This window comes from Erinaceus europaeus, chromosome 8 (assembly GCF_950295315.1).
Source record: "Erinaceus europaeus chromosome 8, mEriEur2.1, whole genome shotgun sequence".
Lineage (NCBI taxonomy): Eukaryota > Metazoa > Chordata > Mammalia > Eulipotyphla > Erinaceidae > Erinaceus > Erinaceus europaeus.
The window spans coordinates 13,299,382-13,321,139 of record NC_080169.1 but is presented as its reverse complement, the minus strand read 5'-3'; the positions used below and the strand labels follow the sequence as shown (position 1 = coordinate 13,321,139).

The 21,758-nt window shown below is 44.8% G+C and overlaps 1 protein-coding gene across 24 annotated transcripts in view; it reads right to left on the bottom strand.

Annotated features, from left to right (window-relative positions):
• Window positions 1-5,911: 5,911 nt before the first annotated feature.
• PTK2 (protein tyrosine kinase 2) overlaps window positions 5,912-21,758 on the bottom strand; it is a 224,867-nt gene continuing 209,020 nt past the window's right edge. For 23 of the 24 annotated variants that reach the window (XM_060195943.1, XM_060195936.1, XM_060195934.1 and 20 more), the window contains 6 exons: window positions 20,461-20,523; window positions 19,196-19,235; window positions 18,496-18,602; window positions 13,039-13,194; window positions 10,247-10,327; window positions 5,912-7,156 (listed from right to left, as the gene is read on the bottom strand). In XM_060195943.1, coding sequence (XP_060051926.1) covers window positions 6,944-7,156; window positions 10,247-10,327; window positions 13,039-13,194; window positions 18,496-18,602; window positions 19,196-19,235; window positions 20,461-20,523 — 660 coding nt within the window. In that variant the 3' untranslated portion in view covers window positions 5,912-6,943. The remainder of the gene's footprint in view (window positions 7,157-10,246; window positions 10,328-13,038; window positions 13,195-18,495; window positions 18,603-19,195; window positions 19,236-20,460; window positions 20,524-21,758) is intronic. The other variant, XM_060195947.1, reaches the window with a different exon arrangement.

The window sequence follows — 21,758 nt, the reverse complement described above, 5'->3', positions numbered from 1 at the left end:
AGTCCTGGAACCCTTGGATAGGGCCCACTTTCCCGTATGCCTCTCCCAATCCATATCAAATAATATTGCATCCGCCGATCACAACCTAACCAACACAACGATTGCCACCTCAACATGCTTCACCTCAGACTGTGTCCAGAGACTTCGCGTGTGGAATGACAACCCTTCAGCTTCATTACTCGGGTGAGACCTTTCCTTTCATAGTTATTCTCTAATTCCATTCCAGGCGGTTCACTTTCTAACAAAGTCCCAAAACCTAGATATACACCAGTTTCTGTGAGAGAGAGCATATCTTCACACGTATCTATAAACTACTGCAAAATATATACCTGAAAGCAGAAGTACACTAGAGTTTGCAATGAGTACCTCCCTAACACTTCCTCTCCACTATTCCAAGCTTTGGGTCCATGATTGCTCAACAATTTGTTTGGCTTCGTATGTTAACTCTCTTTTCAGTCACCAGGTTCCAGATGCCATCAGGATGCTGGCCAGGCTTCCCTGGATTGAAGATCCCACCAATGTGTCCTGGAGCTCAGCTTCCCCAGAGACCCACCCTACTAGGGAAAGAGAGAGGCAGACTGGGAATATGGACCGACCAGTCAACGCCCATGTTCAGCGGGGAAGCAATTACAGAAGCCAGACCTTCTACCTTCTGCAACCCTCAATGACCCTGGGTCCATGCTCCCAGAGGGATAGAGAATGGGAAAGCTATCAGGGGAGGGGGTGGGTTATGGAGATTGGGTAGTGGGAATTGTGTGGAGTTGTACCCCTCCTACCCTATGGTTTTGTTAATTAATCCTTTCTTAAATAAAAAAAAAATTAAAAAAAAATCAGTGAACATAGAGCCTGGGACATGGCACAAACGTATAAAGTGTCGGATTCTCAAATATGAGGTCCCATGTTTGATCCCCAGAATTGCATGAGCCAGAGTGATGCTCTGGTTCTCTTTCCATAACGAATAAATAAATCTTTTACTTTTTTTTTTTTTAACTCAGTGCACATAAAATTGATGGCCTATTTCTTTTTTGGCACTGGGGCAACAACTGAAAACATTATTTCTACTCTGTGACCCAATCCTCATCATTTCCCCAAGAATGCAATTGTTGCTGTAAAAGTTGCACCTGCATGTCGCTGGGGGCCCAACTGAGGTATATCCCCCCCTTCTCTCCCTCTGTCACTGGCTCCCTGCCTTTATACTTTCTCAAGGCAAAGCCAGGAACTCACCAAACTGAATTCAATTTTCTTTTATTTTTATTGACCCTATTAGCCTGTTCTTCTGGGAACTGGAGGTCAGGCATGATGGAGCTGGGGGCCGGGCAAACACGGGCCAAACTATTCTACGTATCTCTGGGAACTGATGCAATCACCTGTCACAGAATCAGGAGCTGAGGGGTTCAACTTCTTCCCAGAACCAGACCAGCTGAGTTCTGACTTTTTTTTTTTTACTCACCCAATGTCCAAGAAAGATGATGGATTCTGCGTGATTAATTTTAACATTATTGTAACTCATTTATTTATTCTTTTTTTCAATTTTTTTAAAGGATTTCTAACTTTAAAAAAAAATATTTTTATTTATTCCCGTTTGTTGCCATTGTTGTTTTATTGTTGTAGTTATTATTGTTGTTGTCGTTGTTGGATAGGACAGAGAGAAATGGAGAGAGGAGGGGAAGACAGAGAGGAGGAGAGAAAGATAGACACCTGCAGACCTGCTTCACCACCTGTGAAGCTACTTCCCTGCAGGTGGGGAGCCGGGGTTCGAACCGGGATCCTTATGCTGGTCTTTGTGCTTTGCGCCACCTGCGCTTAACCCGCTTCGCTACAGCCCGACTCCCCTCATTTATTTATTCTTGAACAAACAACTACAACTAATAAAAATTCAACAAATGGGTCAAAATACACAATATTGTATGGGGCTAGGCACCACTCACCAGGTAGGTAGATCGCGTGTGTGAGCCCAGTCTTGAGTGATCTACTGAGTTAGCTCTCAGCCCATAAATGCTTTTTATCTTTTTCTTTTCTTTTTCCCTCCAGGGTTATTGCTGGCACTATGAATCACTACTCCTGGTGGTCATTTTTTCCTTTTTACCGGATTGGACAGAGAGAAATTGAGAGAGGAGGGGAAGATACGGAGAGAAAAAGATAAGACACCTGCAGACTTGCTTCACTGCTTGTGAAGCTTTCCCCCTGCAGGTGGGGAATGAGGGCTTTAACAAGGATCCTGTGTGGGTTCTGGCAGCTTTGTACTACGTGTGCTTAACCCAGTATACCACCACCCAGCCCATCATAAATGATTATTTTTTTAAATATTTATTTTTCTCTTTTGTTGCCCTTGTTGTTTTATTGTTGTAGTTACTGATGTCGTTGTTGGATAGGACAGAGAGAAATGGAGAGAGGAGGGGAAGACAGAGAGGGGGAGAGAAAGACAGACACCTGAAGACCCGCTTCACCGCCCATGAAGCGACTCCCCTGCAGGTGGGGAGCCGGGGGCTCGAACTGAGATCCTTCCACCGGTCCTAGCGCTTTGCGCCACATGCACTTAACCCGCTGCATTACCGCCTGACTCCCAAATGCTTATTTTATTTTATTTTTAAATTTCCTGGGGGCTGGGCGGTGGCACAGTCGGTTAAGCATACATGGTACGAAGCACAAGGACCAACAGAAGGATCCCGGTTCCCCATTTCTCTCTGTCCTGTCCAACAACAACTACATCAATAACAAAGATAAATAACAAGGGCAACAAAAGGGAAAAAATAGCTTCCAGGAGCAATAGTTTCATAGTACTGACACGGAGTCCCAGCAATAACCCTGGAGACAAAAATAAATAAAAACATATTTAGAAAAATTTCTTTATCTTTATTTACGTGATAGAGACAGCCAGAAGTCGAGAGGGAAGGGGGAATATAGAGAGGGAGAGAGACAGAGACACCCGCAGCCACTTGCAAAGCTTTCCCCCTGCAGGTGGGGATGGGGGCTTGAACCCAGGTGCTTGCGTCTTATAACATGTGCGCTCAACCAGGTGTACCACCACCCAGCCCCTAAATGCTTCTTAAATTCCTTTCTTTTAGGTTATTTTCTTGGCTTACAAAAATATTTCTAATTTAGAGTACATGTTTACCCCTGCCAGAATTATTGCTAGGGCTCTGCGCCTGTACTATTTATTCCAGCATGCCAATGGCAAAATGTATATATATATATATATATATATTTTTTTTTTAAATATTTATTTTATTTATTTATTCCCTTTTGTTGCCCTTGTTGTTTTATTGTTGTAGTTATTATTGTTGTTGTCATTGTTGGATAGGAAAGAGAGAAATGGAGAGAGGAGGGGAAGACAGAGAGGGGGAGAGAAAGACAGACACCTGCAGACCTGCTTCACCGCCTGTGAAGCGACTCCCCTGCAGGTGGGGAGCCGGGGTTCGAACCGGGATCCTTATGCCGGTCCTTGTGCTTTGCGCCACCTGCGCTTAACCCGCTGCGCTACAGCCCGACTCCCGCAAAATGTATATATAAGGCATATGTGTGTGTGTGTGTACACACATATGGGATGAGAGACAGAGGAAGATGAAGCTTAACCCCTTCAGGTGGGGGCTGAGAACTTGAACCCAGGTCCTTATACATAGTAGTGTGTGCACTCTATTGGTGATCTAATACCTGGTTCCTTAGGAGTAGTTTCTAGCATGTAGACACGTTCCCAGAAAAGAAGGGGACTATGGGAAAAATCAGGGACTCTCAGGTTTGGGAATAAAACCGAGTGGGGGGCCAGGCAGTGGCGCACCTGGTTAAGCGCTCACACTACAGTATTCAAGGACCCAAAATAAAGCCCCTGCTCCCCACACACAGGGGAAAGCTTCACGAGTGGTGATGCAGGGCTGCGTGTGATTCTGTCTCTCTCCCTATCTCCTTCCCCAGTTTGTCTCTACCCAATAATAAACGTTATTTTATTTTTTATATTTATTTTCCCTTTTGTTGCCCTTGTTTTTTATTGTTGTTGTAGTTATTGTTGTTATTGACGTTATCATTGTTAGATAGGACAGAGAGAAATGGAAAGAGGAAGGGAAGACAAAGAGGGGGAGAGAAAGATAGACATCTGCAGACCTGCTTCATTACTTGTGATGCAACCCCGTGCAGGTGGGGAGCCGGGGGCTTGAGGGATCCTTCTGCTGGTCCTTGCGCTTTGTGCCATGTGATGTTCTTTATACACACACATGTAATTTTTATTTATTATTAAACAGATAAATTGAAGGGGGGAAAAAAAGAGAGGGGAGAGAGAAAGAGAGAGAGACCTGCAGCACTGCTTCACCACTCCTGAAACTTTTCCCTCGCAGGTGTAGGCCAGGGGCTTGAACCTGGGTCCCTGCACATTGTAATGTGAGTGCTTAACCAGGTGCACCACTGCCTGGCCCCTAAATGGTGACTTTCAAATAGGGTGATTTAGTTTCCTTAATCCCAAGGATACTGGGCAGTATCTAGGACTTTTTAAAAGAAAAAATTATTTACTTATTCCCTTTTGTTGCCCTTGTTGTTTTATTGTTGTAGTTACTATTGTCGTCAGTCGTTATTGGAAAGGACAGAGAGAAATGAAGAGCAGGGGAAGACAGAGAGGGAGAGAGAAAGACAGACACCTGCAGACCTGCTTCACCGCCTGTGAAGCGACTCCCCTGCAGGTGGGGAGCCAGGGGCCTAGAACCAGGATCCTTACACCGGTCCTTGCGCTTTGCGCTTAACCCACCGTGCTACCACCTGACTCCCAGGACTTTTTTTTTGTTTTTTTTTTAGTCACAGTTGGGAGAGAGTGACGGGAGGCCGGGGCACAGAACAGTCCCTATAAAGCTTTTTGTGGATGTAGGATGTGTTAGGGCTTATACTGAGCTTATTTTCCTCATTTCTTATTCAAGAATTGTAAAGAGTAAGAGAAGTGCAGAAGAGTAACACTCTTTATTTTGAGAGGGAGTCCTAAATTCATGGGCGCAATGGACTTTGCTCATGAGAATAGGTACTTGTCCGGAGAACTTGTACTTTTGTCTGAGATCTCTCTCTGCTTGGGATTCTGCAGTGCCATCTGTCTGTTCTGGCTCGCACACTCCAGCAAGAGGCAGGAGGGGCTGGTCGACCTTCGTTACTACATTCTTAACAAGAGAACTTTTCTTGAACCTGGATGACTTTAATGATAAGATTCCAAAAGGGACTCTCAGAAATGGGCTTTAACTACTATGTCAATTTAATAAATTTACTTTGCATTTAATAAATAAAAATGCAATGAAAAGGCTGTTCTTTGGTAGGGCTGACCTGTCTAGAACACATTATAAAAAAAAGAGTTGGGGGGGCAAGCAGTGCACCTGGTTGAATGCCCATGTTACAGTACGCAAGGACTCAGGTTTGAGTCCCTTGTCCACCTGCAGGGGGCAAAGTTTCATGAGCAGTGAAGCAGGGCTGCAGGTGTCTCTTCTGTTTCTGTTCCTCTCTATGACGCCCCTCCTTCACGATTTCTGGCTGTCTCTGTCCAATAAATAAATAAAGATAATTTAAAAAAAGAGTTAGTAGTTATTGAGATGTTTCCTGTAAGTTATTTTATCTGACCACTTACTGGTGTTTGCTTTTTAAAATTTATTTACTCCCTTTTCTTGTCCTTGTTTTGTTGTTGTAGTTATTATTGTTGTCATCATTGTTGGATAGGACAGAGAGAAATGGAGAGAGGAGGGGAAGACAGAGAGGGAGAGAGAAAGATAGACACCTGCAGACCTGCTTCACCGCCTGTGAAGCGACTCCCCTGCAGGTGGGGAGCCGGGGGCTCAAACCGGGATCCTTACGCAGGTCCTTGTGCTTTGCGCCACCTGCGCTTAACCCACTGCATTACAACCGACTTACAATTTTTTTTTAAAATAGTTTTAAGGAATAGAACTACACCAAGAGCTTAATTGGTAACACCTTTTTAATAGGTCAAAGTAACTGTACAGTTCATTATATTCTTCCTGAGAATAATTTATATCCCCCAACAAACTAAAGGGAGGGCATAGCTTTCAAAATTATTTAACAGAATGGGTGGAGTTAACTGGACATTGAAAGAACACCCAGTCTCTCTGCTCTGCTTGATTCTCTCCTGGGAAGACAGACACAATGAAGGCTTATTCAGCTCCAGTAAAACAGTCAACATGGCTTTAATCTTTCTTTATAAATTATATAAAAATGGAAAACAGGGATGGTTCCGGAACTTCTCCTCAGTGCGGTGTGGAGGTGCTCTGGTACAAAGCATTTCTGCTTCCAAGAGAAACAACATTGCTACAAAAAACTGGCACATTATTCTGGTGGAAAAGACGACAGTTTTTAGTGTGTTCTACAGCTAGTTTCCAACCAAAGTCTTTACATATCCACATGAAAGTAAAAGGCAGGAAGATGAGAAGGGCTGTAGCTTTTTTTTTTCCCCTCTCTCCTGAAATGACTCAAGTCTTCAAAATATAGCTTTTTATATTCTTTCTTTGTAAAGTGGTATTAGCATATTGCAACTGAAGGGAATTCTAACAACATCCCAGTCTGGATAATGATTCTGTGGTAGGCAAAAGAATTCTCAGCCCCTTGGGTTTCCCGGAATCCTCTACTTCCTCTAGTACGCAGTTACGTTAGTTCAGGAATCAATCCATCACTTCCTTGGCCATTTCTGTGAAAACATAACTCGCTCTTCAGGATTCTTAAAAGCTTCTCATATACAGTTTTCATTCTCAGAATAACACCAGGCTTTGGATCCCAGACTTCTCTGAACATCATGATTAGAAAAACAAAACCAAAAATGAACCCAAACCAAAATGCGCTTGAAATTAATGAGAGAGAAGATTTCAACCAGCTGTCAGTCAAACAGGTTGGTGCTGTAAGTGGTGGACTGAGGACAGTCGGGGTCCTCACTGCTGGTGGGATGCTGGAGAGGCCAGCAAGAGGCCTTCCTTAGGTAGGCTCAGTGAGGTCTTGTCTGCCCAAGCATTTTCAGTCTTGCTTGGTCAATGACATCGAGTAGGTTTTTGGCATCCACGGCCAGGGCATGGGCAGCGGTCAGCATCTGCTTTTTGTATTCCTGCTGGAGGCTGGTCATTACATACTGCTGGGCCAGCTTCATCTTGTTGATGAGCTCACCCAGGTCCGAGTTCAGCAGTTTCTGGGCCATTTCAATCTGGAAGGAAAGAGACTGTCAGGAGACTACTGTCACTGACTTACCTACCAGGGAGTTTGCCTGAGCTTTTGCTAGGTGTCTCTTTCCCTTATACAAACCTTACTTAGAGACAAGAGGGTATGAAGCAATGTCTCCTCCTGTTTTCTTCTTTCCTCTTTGTATGTGGTGCTGGGGATGGAACCCACAGATCAGGCAAGCAAGGTCTGAACTGTACTGCTGAGCCATCCCAAGCCCACATTCTCACTATTCATCGCAGTGACTAGAGGGTCTTCTGCTTCTAAATAGAATCACAGAGCCTGACAGAACCCAGAAATCACCTGACCCTACACCTCTCCCATCACATTGGAAAGCTGAAGGTCACCAGGGCTCGGATTGTCTCCATTTCATTGCCACTTGGGTCTTGACTTTCAGTCTTGCACCCTTCCCCACCATTAGCCTTGCCCAGACTGCTTGGAGTCCGGAAGTGGGCATCTATAGAATGGGAAGAGTCTGGGCCTGGTGCCTTATGGTCCTTTCTCCTTTTCTGTATGACCAAGGTTGAAGGGATCACTTGCTTTTTTAACCGCTGCCAAGCTGTGGTATTTGGTATTGTGGGTAAATAGCCAATCAGTAAGGGCAGGGATGCACCTCGGTGGTAGAGTGTACGCCTCTTACGTATGAGGCCCTAGGTTTGAAACCTGCCTCTCTTCTGAGCCTCAAAGAATCTATCAGACATGGTTGTGATGGAAGAGACGCATGTGAAGTAGCTTATAAAAATGGGGTAATACCAATATGTCCTGGAGCTCAGCTTCCCCAGAGACCCACCCTACTAGGGAAAGAGAGAGGCAGACTGGGAGTATGGACCGACCAGTCAACGCCCATGTTCAGCGGGGAAGCAATTACAGAAGCCAGACCTTCTACCTTCTGCAACCCTCAATGACCCTGGGTCCATGCTCCCAGAGGGATAGAGAATGGGAAAGCTATCAGGAGAGGGGGTGGGATATGGAGATCAGGTGGTGGGAATTGTGTGGAGTTGTACCCCTCCTACCCTATGGTTTTGTTAATTAATCCTTTCTTAAATAAAAAAAAATTAAAAAAAAAGGGGTAATTTGTGTGATATAAGTGGACAGAGTGCGGGGGGGAGGGGGGGATAGTTTGCTAGGCAGAGTTTACACTTTACCTCACAGAAGAGTCTGGGATCGAGCCCCAGGGGTCACATGGAACACTAAAACAGCATCAGCGAAAGCACCATGAATAGTCAAGTGGTGCCGTGGTGTCTCCTCAAATTTGAAAAAAAAAAAAAGAAAGAAAAAAGGAAAAAAGAAAGGCTCATCAAGAGCAGCACAGCCTCACAAGGCTGAGGCGCATGCGTGCGCATACACACAGCGCCAGGGAGAAAGGATAATGGTTTTTCTGCAAAAAGACTTTCATGCCTTAGGCTCTGAAGTCCCAGGTTCAATCCCTGGCACCACCATGAGCCAGAGCTCTGGACCTTTCCCTCTGTAGCTCTCTCATTAAAATAAAATATTAAAAAAAATAGAAGACACAGAGAAAACACATTCAGTCAGAGAGTCAGAAAGACTTCACACAGGAGAATTCATGTGAATTTGATCTAAAATGTAAAAGTAGGTTGGCTTTAACTGTGGAAGGCATCATAAGTCACACCAGATTGACATCTATCCTTCTGAATTTGGCAAGGGGAGGTATAGGAGATTAGGAAAAAAAAAAAAGATTTTACACATATACACAGCCCAGAGCACTGCTCAGCTCTGGTTTATGGTGGTGTTGGGAGCTGGACATGTGGCCTCTGGGCACTCAGACACACAAACCCTGCGCTCTAGCAGGTGAGCTGTTACCCCAGCTCAGTGTACGAGATCTTCAGGAAGGTGAGTAATATGAGGTAGAGATGTTCTCAAAAGATGGTTTGCTAGTAGTGTCTTTTAATTTTAAAAATATTTTATTCAAACATATATATTAACTAACAATATTTTATGTCCTCCAAACCTTTCTGAATACTTATTGGGGTAAACTGGATGCCTCTAAATGAAATAATTTATCAGTCTCAGAGAAGTCCTTTTAACTTTCACCCTGTTACTACAGTTCTTTTTGACCAGAGTTTCTTTGCATAAGCATTATGCTATGTACTCCTGCCATTATGTAGAGGTTGAGTGGAAGGTTGGTAAGTGCGCAGAGGCTGGGGGTTGTGGGGGGGAAGGTAGGACCATGAATATGCAAAGAGACTTTCCTGCCTGCAAGTTCAATCCCCAACCCAGCCCCCATGACCCAGAGCTGAGCAGCGCTGCGGCAAACAAGCACCCAGAGGCAGAGAACAGCTAAAGGCCGCTGTGGTAGATCGGGGACTTGGTGTGACGCGAGGATGGTGAGGATGCAGGCCCATCTGACACCTGATGTGAAATGGCAAGTGAAGAGCTCTTCACACTTATGTGTGCAGGGGTTGGTTGGTGAGTGCCTGGTGCTTCCATCGACTCTGGCAGTAACCCAGGCTAGTGTACCCCACCTTGACGATGGCAGCTGACTGACAGCTAGCTCATGACTGACGCCTGTGGGAGGCAGCTGGGAGGACTGTCGACAGATGTGGGTGCACCCCTCCCTTCATTTATCAGTCAGTCGCATAAAGAAGTCAGGATGGCCGAACGGTGGCACAAGGGGTAACTGGCGTTGGCAGACAGTATGTGGGTGAACTTTAACTCTGCACAAGTCATACACATTAGTCGGAAGGGATTTATATAGTGCTCCCTTAAAATTTGCAAAATCCCCCTCGTTTTGACATGACCTTGGGTGAGGAGAGCAGGAGGCCTCTGTCACAGCACAGACATGTTCTCACTGTCCTCATTATCACCCTACTGGGGCTGCCCCACACGAGGGCTCAGCCACCCTCACGCATCACCTCTGCAGCGTGGCCAGTCTCTACAGGCTACTGACGTGGAGCTTGCCTGGGGTGAGTGGGAGCTGGAAGGCCACGACCGCAGCGTGGTCTAACCAGCCATCTGGGACTGGTATGCGTCACAACCAGGCTGCCAAGACACAAGAGGTCTGACACAAGAGGTCTGACCTGCCAGGCATGTCCCACCCGCACAGTGTCCTTCCTACCTCTCGGTGAGTGCTGGCTGGCAGGACGGGAATGGTCTCATCCACTGTAGCCAACAGCGTTCTCAGGGCCAAGCCGACCTCCTAGCAGATGAGAATCAAACCCAGGGTTAGTGTACATACGAAGAACTTTCATGCTAACACTCACACCTGCCAGTCTGGAGGCGACTTTTTTTTTTTTAACTTTATTTTTTGTTTCTTTTCATCACTCTGGGAAATTTTCTGTCTCTTCCTCAATGCCTAACATTGTAGATCATGATTTTTCACCACAGGTTCAGCTCTTTGAATCTGCATAACTTATCACCCTGAGGAAAGGGCAAGGGAGACATCTGGTTAATAAAAGCCTCCAGGTTTGCAGAAAGTAAGTTAGAGCTCTGTTTTCTCTCCCACCTGATCTAGTAATCCCACACAGACAACACATGGCTCAGAAAATGGCCGGCTAAATGCAGGTCAAGGAGAGCAGCGGGCAGCCTGGTGGAGCCTACTAAGAGTCTCAGAGCAAGATCAACGAATCCTTCCAGTTCACCCTGGGCTTAAAGGAACCACCTATGACTAAAACAGGATGATTTTTAAGAGTTACAATTGCGGGAGTCGGGCAGTAGCGCAGGGGGTTAAGCGCAGGTGGCGCAAAGCACAGGGACCGGCATAAGGATCCCAGTTTGAGCCCGGCCCCACCGGCAGGGGGGTCGACTCGCTTCACAGGCGGTGAAGCAGGTCTGCAGGTGTCTATCTTTCTTTCCCCCTGTTTTCCCCTCCTCTCTCCATTTTTCTCTGTCCTATCTAACAACGATGGCATCAATAACAACAATAACTACAACAACAATAACAACAAAAGGGAAAATTAAAAAATGAAAAAAAAACCCAATTACAATTGCTATTATTTTCACTCTTTGAGGATGAAATATGCAATGACTTAGATACTAGGTTACAGTATGAAGAAAAACACTAAGAAGAATTAGATCAACAAATGTCATTTGGTTAACACAGTATGTTTTAAAAAGAAGTTTTGGCGGTGGTGCACCTGGTTGAGTGCACATGTTACAGTGTGCAAGGACCCGAGTTTGAGCCCCTGGTCACCCCCCTACAGGGGGAAAGCTTCACAAGTGGTGAAGCAGGGCTGCAGGTCTCTCTCTATCCCCCTCTCTACCATCCCCTTCCTTCTCGATTTCTGGCTATCTCTATCAAATAAATAAATAAATAAAGATAATAAAATATTGTGGTCCGGGAGGTGGCACAGTGGATAAAGCAACGGGCTCTCAAGCATGAGGTCCCGAGTTCAATCCCCGGCAGCACATGTACCAGAGTGATGTCTGGCTCTTTGTCCTCCTATGTTTCTCATTAATAAATAAATAAAATCTTTAAAAAAAAAAGATAATAAAATATTAAAAAAAAGAAGTTTCTATGAAGACTGTAATTTTCAAACCATTTTTCCACAGTTGCTCTTTAAGGAACTGTTTCAAAGACTGCTATTAGGTAGGTACCTAAAAACTGTTCGGGGGGCTGGATGGTGGTGCACTTGGTTGAGCACATACGTTACAATATGCAAGGATCTAGGTTCAAGCCCCCAGTCCCCACCTGTAGGGGGAAAGCTTTGTGAGTGGTGAAGCAGTGCTGCAGATGTCTCTCTCCCTCTTCCTTTCAATTTCTGGCTGTCTCTATCAAGTAAATAAAGATAATTTAAAACAAAACAAAACTGTGTTCAGTTCTATAACAACTACAAAAAAAATCCAAGTTAATCTAATAAAAAGTGAGCTAAGGACAACAGATATTTTCCCAAAGATATACAAGTGACCAATCAACATATGACAGATGCCCCAAGCCACCAGTAAGTATGGATTCTAATCAGAATAGACAAGCAAAGCTTAGGCAACAATGTTGGTGACCATGTAGAGAAATTAGAATCCTTATACACTGCTGGTGGGTATGTGAATCATTCAGCTGCTGTGGAAAAGAGTATAAAATAATGACTCCTTGAGAAATTAAAAAGAGAGTGACCATATGACACAGCAATACCACTTTTGGGTAAATTCCAATAGAACTGAAAGCAGGATTTCAAGAAGACTTTGAATACCAACGGTCACAGCAGTATTATACCCATAGCAGCTAAGTAGTGGGAGAAACCCACAAGTGAATAAACGGACAGTGTCATTGGAGTATCATTCAGTCTCACAAATCAAGGGGATCCTGTCACATGTTACAATGTCCGAGCCTTGGGGACATTATGCTGAGTGAAATACGTCACCAGCATAAAGGGAGTGTTGTCTGCTTCCACTTTTAGCAATCGTCAGATTTATGGAGACAGAATGGTAGCTGCCAGAGGCAGGAGACAGGGAGAAACTGTTGTGTAATAGGTGAGTGTCAGTTTCCCAAGTTGAAAGGTTTTAGAAGAGGTTTTATAACAACGTTAACTTACATGTTATGCATGTACAAACTATTGTATTTACTGTTGAATGTAAAACATTAATTCCCCAATAAAGAAATAAATTATTAAAAAAAAAACAATGTTAACTTACTTAGCATTATTGAACTGTAACACTTTTACTGTTAACTTTTCACCTTTTTACCCTTATTCAAAAATTTTCTGCAAGCACCATGGCTCCAGACCTCAGTGTAAGACAAACAATAGAGAGATCTCCCCAAGGTACTTTTCGGAGACCGTCTCCCCTTAGAGTACAGCGCCTGACGCGGACAATTACATGCCCCATCCCTAGCTGCCTCTGTATTATAACAACACAGGAGCGAACTCCTTAGTCTCATAGTGTTCACACTTGGTGTTCCCAGTATCTGTGGCTCACCTTCACCATGGGTACATATTCCTCTGGTGGAGCTGGCTGGATCTTGCTGGACATTTCGATGACAGCTTTCACCAGGCCCGTCACATTCTCATACACTTTGTCATTGGACCGGTCCAGGTTGGCAGTGGGAGGGGGGCTGATTTCCTGGGGCTGAAGCTGCCAATACAGAAGCTGGTTATCTTTCTATTCTCCACTAGATGGCGCCACATCGCTGCAACTAAACTAGATAGGTTTTAAGAGAGATCAAAGCGCAGCAGGATCCATTTTTTCAGTTTAAGGATGACCATAAAGTAAAATCAACGGGGATGACAAATGAGAAAAAAAAAAATTTTTTTTTAACTTTGAGCTCAGTTAAAGGTCATGAGATAGAATCATACACACTATACTACTAGCAGCCCCAGATTATGTCAGAAGTGATTCATTAAGTTCCACCTCCAAATCATTCACCCAAAAGAGAAAGAACCTATATAAACTCTGAGGATTTTAGAGAAATCTGACTACGGGGTCAAGTGATCTATATCAAGCCTAGGATTGAGTCTGAATTCTGCAGTAGAAATGGTGTGACATAGTTGAGCTACATTCAGCCTGATGTCTCTCTTCTGATTATAAAAAGTTAACAGATCTAAGTTTTCTTCAAGTGGGCACCATTCTTGCACTCTGCTGCTAACGTTGAAGAGCCCAGCTGTGTGTGTCCTTCGGCTACCTGACGTGGGCTGCAGGCCATCCTGAAGAGGCAAAATGGGGCAGGTGTGAAGAAGTCACCTAGGCCAGAAGTCACCTAGGCCACCCAAGGGACAAACACGCCTGTGACCCAGGAGCCAGAGTCCTGAAGTGGAGGGCACGGGGTCTCAAGGAAAACTCCAGTAGAATTTAAAAGCCTGAAATGGTTACAATGGGCACAATGACAGTGGGTGTATATTTGAAGAGGGTCACTCAGGAATCTGCTGCCGGCACTCAGTGTGAAGCTCCTCAGGGGCCATTCTACACTCTGTGTGGCACTGCCTACTGAGTCTGGGACCCGGGTGCTTCTGATCTGGGCATAAGACTGAATAGTACAGAATGGATCAATCACTGCAAAGAGGTTTACAAATCACTGTTCGGCAATCACAGATACTGTTACTGGTGATGATTAGGCAGAAGTGCCCTCCCCAGGCCTCCTGATTTCTGAGGGGACACAGTCACATGCAGAGCTGCTGGGGCTGATCAAGAGCCTGACGGACACAGACACATACACACACAATGTGCTTACCCTCCACGGCTAGTGTCGAACGGAAGGTGAGGAAAAGTTAAAGAAATTTATCAGGAAAGGAAAAAAAGAAAAACAGTATTAATAAAGACAGCAGACAACCCCCCATAAAACATCAGCAGAACAGAGGATGCATTTGGAAGCTGCCTGTTAGCAGTCAGCTCACCAGCACTTGGAGCAGAATCACTGTGCCCTGTGGGAGGGCGGAGGTGTGCGTGCCTCAGCTGAATAACCACACAGGCGGGCATGCACGCGACTGTTATCCTGGTCAGCAAAGGAAACATGCAAAGCTGGCGAGTGGCAACGTGGTAGCAGTGCAAGAACCAAAAGACTTTGGGGTCTTCACAAAGAAAGATGGAGCAGATATGCTGGCAGTCTCTGAGAAATGCCCGTGGGCTTCTGGGAAATGGAGGGACAAGTGCAGCGTCTTCAGTGTCCTCGGAAATAAGACCCTCGGGGTAACCAGGCTGCAATAATCATGACCTGGGTATGTGCTGACAGATACTAGGAACTTATTTTTAATATCCAATCAGAACAAAAACAAAACCAAGTGGTCTGGGAGGTGGAGCAGTGGATAGAGCACTGGACTCTCAAGCAGGAGGTCCCGAGTTCAGGCCCCGGCAGCACATGTGCCAGAGAGATGTCTAGTTCTCTCTCTCTCTCTCTCCTTCACGAATAAATAAATAAAATATTAAAACCAAAACCAAACCCACCTTTAAAAAAATCAACTTCAATGGTTAAGTTCCCTTACTTTGAACTCCAGAGCTTTATTTAATACTTTCCCACCACAGCAGACCATGGCTACTCTACTGGGACTTAACCGATAAGGCTAATAAGGGAAATGTGGGCACTGTGTCCTTTATTTACAACTGTTTGTTGTAAACAAACCAGTAAAATAGCTCATGTGGGAGGGTGCCATGCACAAGACCCATGTCTGAGCCCAATACTCAGTGCACTGGGGGAACCCACAATGTTGTGGTGTCTTTCACTCTCTCTCTCTTTTTAATTTTTAAAATTATCTTTATTTATTGGATAGAGACAGCCAGAGATCAAAAAGCCAGTGGGTGTTAGAGAAGAAGAGAGCCAGAGAGACACCTGCAGCCCAGCTTCACCACTCGCAAAGCTTTCTCCCTGCAGGTGGGAACCGGGGGCTCAAATCCAGGTCCTCGCACATTGTGACGCGTGCGCTCTAGCAGGCGTGCCACCAGCTGCACGTCTTTCATTGTCTTCCTGTTGCTGTCTATCTGAAAAAGCTGGTCTGCAGCAGTGAAGCCCAGACAATGATAAGAAAAAGAAAATGAAAAAGAAAAAAGAAGGGGGGGGGTGTAGATAACAAAACGGCTATGCAAAGAGACTCTCACGCCTGAGGCACCGAAGTCCCAGGTTCAATCTCCCGCACCACCATAAGCCAGAGCTGAGTAGTGCTCTTTTTAATGTCAAAATTCTAAGATGGTCCCTGATCTACTTCTTCAGTTGTTTTTTCACTTTGACAAAAGTCATTCTCAAAGTCTGTTCATGTCTTAAGAAAATGGAAACAGTTCATTAACCTAATTTTCCTCTTGTTCCCTTTTAAAATGTGTCAAGAAATCACATTAGGAAGGGGTGTGTCCTCTGTTCTTCCCCCGAGTACCAGTGTGGCTGAACTCCCATTTCCAGGACTAACAACCATGGCATCTAACAGTCCGGGTCTGGCCCTTGGTACGTAGTGCCTCCTGACCGGCAGTCCCTGCACCTGGCTCCCAGTGGGCAGGCGGGTGTGAGCCAGTGCCAGCCCTCCACTCCCTGGCTACTGAGGGTAACAGGCTGGCTCACGCCCTGCTCCTAGAGATGATATTTTTCTTTTCCCTTTTGTTGCCCTGGTTGTTTTATTGTTGTTGTGGTTATTACTGTTGTTGTTATTGATGTCGTTGTTGTTGGAAACAACCTCCCTGCAGATGGGGAGCCAGGGGCTCGAACCGGGATCCTTAGGCCGGTCCTTGCGCTTTGTGCCATGTGTGGGCTTAACCTGCTGCACTACTGCCAGCCCCCCAAGATACTATTTTTCTTTCCTAGAAATACCTGAGTCTGAGATGGCAACCTACTCAGAACCAGCTTGTTGGCTTTGGAGGGGACACTGAAACTCAAGCAGAAAAGGCCTGGATTGCCCAATCTACCACTAAGCGCTTCTTGGCTAGGGAGGTGTGAGCTTTTGGGGAAGTCCTTCAATTTCTCTTTAAATGAATCTTTGGGTGGAGGGTAGATAGCATAATGGTTATGCGAAGAGACTCTCATGCCTGAGGCTCCAAAGTCCCAGGTTTAAGCCCCCGCACCAGCATAAGCCAGAGCTGACTAGTACTCTGGTAAAAAAAAAAAAACAAACAAAACTTTAAATGAATCTTTTAAAAATTTTATCCTTATTTATTTACTGTATAGAAACAGCCAGAAATCAAAAGGGAAGGGGGTGATAGGGAGCTAGACGGAGAGACACCTACAGCACCGCTTCACCACTAGTAAAGCTTTTACCCTGCAGGTGGGGACCGGGGGCTTGAACCCGGGTCCTTACGCATTCTAACGTGTGTTCAACCAGGTGTGCCACCACCTGGCCACTGTTCTTTAATTTCTCAGGTGAAAGGTGGAAAAAGGGAGTCGGACGGTAGCACAGTGGGTTAAGCGCAGGTGGCGCAAAGCGCAAGGACCGGTGTAAGGATCCCGGTTCAAGCCCCTGGCTCCCCACCTGCAGAGGAGTCACTTCACAGGCGGTGAAGCAGGTCTGCAGGTGTCTGTCTTTCTCTGCCCCTCTCTGTCTTCCCTTCCTCTCTCCATTTCTCTACAGCAATAAAACAACAAGGGCAACAAAAGGGAATAAATAAATATTTTTTAAAAAGGTGGAAAAAAGAATACTAGCATTTCTGTGAGGATGATGTTGCGATTAAAAAAGTATTTATCTACTTATAGGAAAGAGAGAAAATCAGAGCATCACTTTGGTACATGCAACATCAGGGAATGAACACAGGATCTCATGACTGAGGACCGACACCTTATTCACTACATTGCCTCCCTCCCAGGCTGGTAAGACGAGCATTTAAAACACACGAGACAGGCATTCACAGTAGAGGGAAGATATATGACACATGGTGATCCTTAGTGAAATAAAGCATCTTAACCTGATAAGCTATAAACTATCACTTTTTTTTTCTATTTCCAGGGTTTTTGCTGGGACTCGGTGCCTGCACTATGAATCCACTGCTCCTAGAGGCTAATTTTTCCCCCTTTTGTTGCCCTTGTTGTTTATCATTGTTGCTACTGCTGTCATTATTGTTAGGTAGGACAGAGAGAAATGGAAAGAGGAGGGGAAGACAGAGGGGGAGAGAAAGATAAGACACCTGCAGACCTGCTTCACCACTTGTGAAGCAACCCCTGCTACAAGTGGGGGTCGAACTGTAATCCTTATGCCGCTCCTTGTGCTTTGTGCCATGTGCCCTTATCCTGCTGTGCTACTGCCCAGCCTCTGAGCTATTAAATTTTAAGATGCTTCACTGTAAGATGAATCTTTTAAAAATGTACCACCAAGAAAGAAAAAAAAAATGCTACGAATTAAGTCAAGAAATCATCCTGATCTAGAATATTAAAATGCGAAGTTCATAGAATATACGTAGACAGAGAATTGAGAACAGGTTATCTTTGGGAGGTAGCTTTCTTTCTCACTTCTCTTGGAGAGTAGGGTTGTGGCTGAAGATCCCCATGAGCTCAGCACTGTACAGACCCTAGTGGACGACAAAGATCAGACTTATGGGACTAGCAGTAGGTGGAAGAGTTCTAAGGGAGAAGCTTGTGACTATCTGCATATGGACCGCAGATTCTCTCTATTCCTATTTCTATTCAGTAATGCTGCTGTTACAAGTAGACATCTTGCTTGGGTGGAAAGTAGTGGAGATTTTTAAGTGTGGAGAAAGTGAGCCTATAAAAGGCCTCACTCACTCCAGGTCCCATGGTTTAACTGAGTTTTAGAACCTAAGACGATCTAGCATTTTATTCCAAAGAAAAACAATAAGTCAGGTTCCCACAGAGGTCCTAGAATCTACCACCTGTGAGAAGAATGGAGATGAAAGCTTCCCTATGAATTGTGTAGGAGGTCAGACTCAGCCCATGGAGTCTTGTGGCTCTGCCATTTCTACTTCACAGAGGCTCAACTTCATCACCCAAGCAAAAGGGACCCAGGCACAGAAGCCCACCTTGACACCCTCGTTGTAACTGTCCCCGGGGCTGCTGAGACTGGCAAGGCTGCCCAGGTGACCTGGGGCTCCAGGACGTGGCGGTTTCTTTGGTGGAGCTGCAGGATCTGGTAAAAGGAAACAAGTCTGGTTAGGTAGTGTATATATGTCAATAAAGACAACAAAAACAATTCCCAAATATAGATTCTTTTTTTTTTTTTTTTTTAAACCAGAGCACTTTTGGAGTTTCAGACATGACAGTCTCTTTGCATAACCATTGTGCTATTTTCCCTGCCCAGATTCACATTGTTTTGCTTTATTTTTGGTCATCTCTAGTGGGCTTTATCACTCCAGGCTGACTTTTTCAGATAGAAAGAGCAGGTAGGTACGGGTAGGGGAGTGGGAGGGAAGAAATCACATCCTTAGAGCTTCAGTGTGGGGGAGCAGGGCTACATCTAAGTTACACACATGGCAGGGTAGCACACTACCCAACACGGCTATTCTGCTGGTTCAGATCTGTGTTGCTACTAGTCTTGGAGAGCACCTCACATTTCTGAAGCAGTACAGCAAGGAATTCTATTCTCTCATATTCTAGTACTGGGCTGAATATTGCTATGATCTGGACAGGCAAAAGTACCAGAGATTCACAAGGGCATACACCACAGCTAATAAACATGTATTTAAAACCCACTTGACACACACAACTAATTTCTTCTCTTACCTGGTTTACCCACAGGCTGATAGATGTGTTGGTTTCCAGTCTGTACAAAAAGAAAAGTTCAGTCAAAGCATCACATGCAGAGCAGGGTAATGACCACCCCTCCCATATCTGCCTTCAGAGTCTCAGATGGAGAAGGAGGAGTTAGGTACATCTGCCAATAACTGAAGGAAAGTAGAAGATATTATTGGAACAAGAAGGGGATAGCCATGGCTGGTATTGATGTAACATTTTTTGTTAGGATATATACCTCTGGTTTCTTTAGTTCATCATCCATGAGAGAAAGTTGAGACCTTCTCAAGGCCTTGGCTAAGTACTTCTTGCTGCTTAGATGCCCCCTGACCTACTGACCACTCTGATTCTCAAGGAATGCAGTCAGGACCAGTGACAATGAGAAGAGATTTGTAGCCCTGTCATTCCACAGGCCTGTATCACCCCCCTCCTCTCAACTACTCATCACCCAAGCCCATGAAGTGAGAGGGCCAAAGAAGGCAGGAGAGAATGGAACCAGAAGACGACATAATTTCAAGTGTGTAGGTATCTACATGTGCCTAGAAGTAAACTAATGGCTAGTTTTCATACAGAAGCCATATTGGATGGAAACTGATCTCTTTAAGTTTGTTTTCTGACAGGCACAGCGTTCCCTCCTACCCACCCACTTCATCCTTTTTTTAAACTAGGAATTAAAAAAAAACCACAAAACTGCTTTTATTTTAATCGGACATCTGCTGAGAGAAATCCTATTCTTCCCACAAAAAGAGTGGGTATTTCTAGCAGGCTTTAAATACATTTGGAATAATCACGTTAGTACTTTAAAGGGGAATGTCATGCCTTTTTCTATACAACATCGAGAAGAAATAAAATCTTGTTTGAACAAGTTTTATGTGCCTGTGGAAACTTTTATATCCAGGCAGTAAGAGCATCCAAATCTAGCAGATGACAACTTGTGTGGATTCAAAGCAAACGTGTCTAGATTTCTTTAGGGTACAGAGAGTCTAACTCGCTATCCAAAGGTTGCATCAGCAGTGGCAGAGAACCGCATCTCAGCAACCTGCTGAACTGTGCATTTTAATGATCTTGGCTGAAAAAGTCACTAAAATGTTCTAGAACAAAATATCATTTTCCAGATTCCAAATACTAGTGATCCTTCGACATACATGCCGGTTCACGCATAAAAGACTTTGTAACATGTGTGCTCAACCGGGCGTGCCAACACCTGGCCCCCAGGACTTTGAAGTGAAGTGGGGAGACTGCAGGCGGTGGCTTACCGGACACTGCAGGCCTCCGTCCTCCTTGTCAATGCTGCCCCGAGAGAGCCTCACATCAGGTTTCTATGGAAACAAAACAGTGGAACAGTTTCACGCTTGGCTTGAAAACCACGGACATGCTCTTTATTAAACGGCTTCCTTTTTACAACACAGCTGTCCTCTGAGTAAGGGGTGTTGAAAGTTTTCCAGTTTCAGTGATATTGTCAAGGCCGGTGATAACCTGGTGAGCACCTTCTCATGCTGTAGCCAATTGTGCCTGCCCCAGGGTCTGCCCCCATGCCACCTCTCTCCCAGCAGGACATTTTCTTCTTCACTGACACCCTGACTGCAGGATGAATTAGAGTAGATATTAACGCTGCTTCCTAGCTTAGAAGGGCTTCTATGCACTTGGTTATCTTTCCAAAGTAGTAAGTGTGTGTGTGTATGTTTTCTAAATATTTTGTTATTTAAATTGAGAGAGAGAGAGAGAGACAGATAGACACTGACTGACTCTCACAAGAGACATAAAATTCAGAGGACCACTCTGGAACATGAAACACCAATAAGCATCCAAGTGTTGCACTCTTAGCAACTATCATGCCTGAGGCTCCAAAGTCTCAGTTTCACCTCCCCCCAACCCTCACCATAAACCAGAGCTGAGCAGGGCTCTGGTAAAAACAAACACGCTGCCTTGGTTGGAAAAGTCTGGTCTTAATTACATATCCATTCAGCTTTTCCTTTATTTTACACATTATGAGTTCTGCCCAAGTTTCATAAGGGGACTGGTTGCCTGTAATATATACATGATACAAATGCTTTGTCTTCTAGCTTCCTACAGTGGAAATAAAGATTCTCCCACAAATCATCAGGTTGATGTTAAGCCAGAGAATGACAGAGTCAGATTCATGTCTTAGAAATTGCCCATAAATTTATTAGATAAAGAACTAAACCTCCCTTTCCTACTCCCCCCTCTCCCCCCCCCACCTCTCTCTTTCTCACAGAAAGGCAGAGGTAGTCAAAGAGACCAAAGGACAAGCTTCCTTTAGTATGGTGGGGGCTGGGCTTGAACTTAGGTTGCAGGCATGGCAATGGAGCACACTATCCATGTGAGCTATTCTGCTGACCTCAAGAATTAAAGACTTCCTTAAAATGTTTTAAAAGTAAAAAGCCAACATTATACTTAATGGAAAAAAATCTAACTGAAGGCGAAACAGGTAAGGGCTCATTTAATATGAAAGTTGTCAGGAGTCGGGCGGTAGCGCATATGGCGCAAAGCGCAAGGACCAGCGTAAGGATCCCGGTTCGAGCTCCCGGCTCCC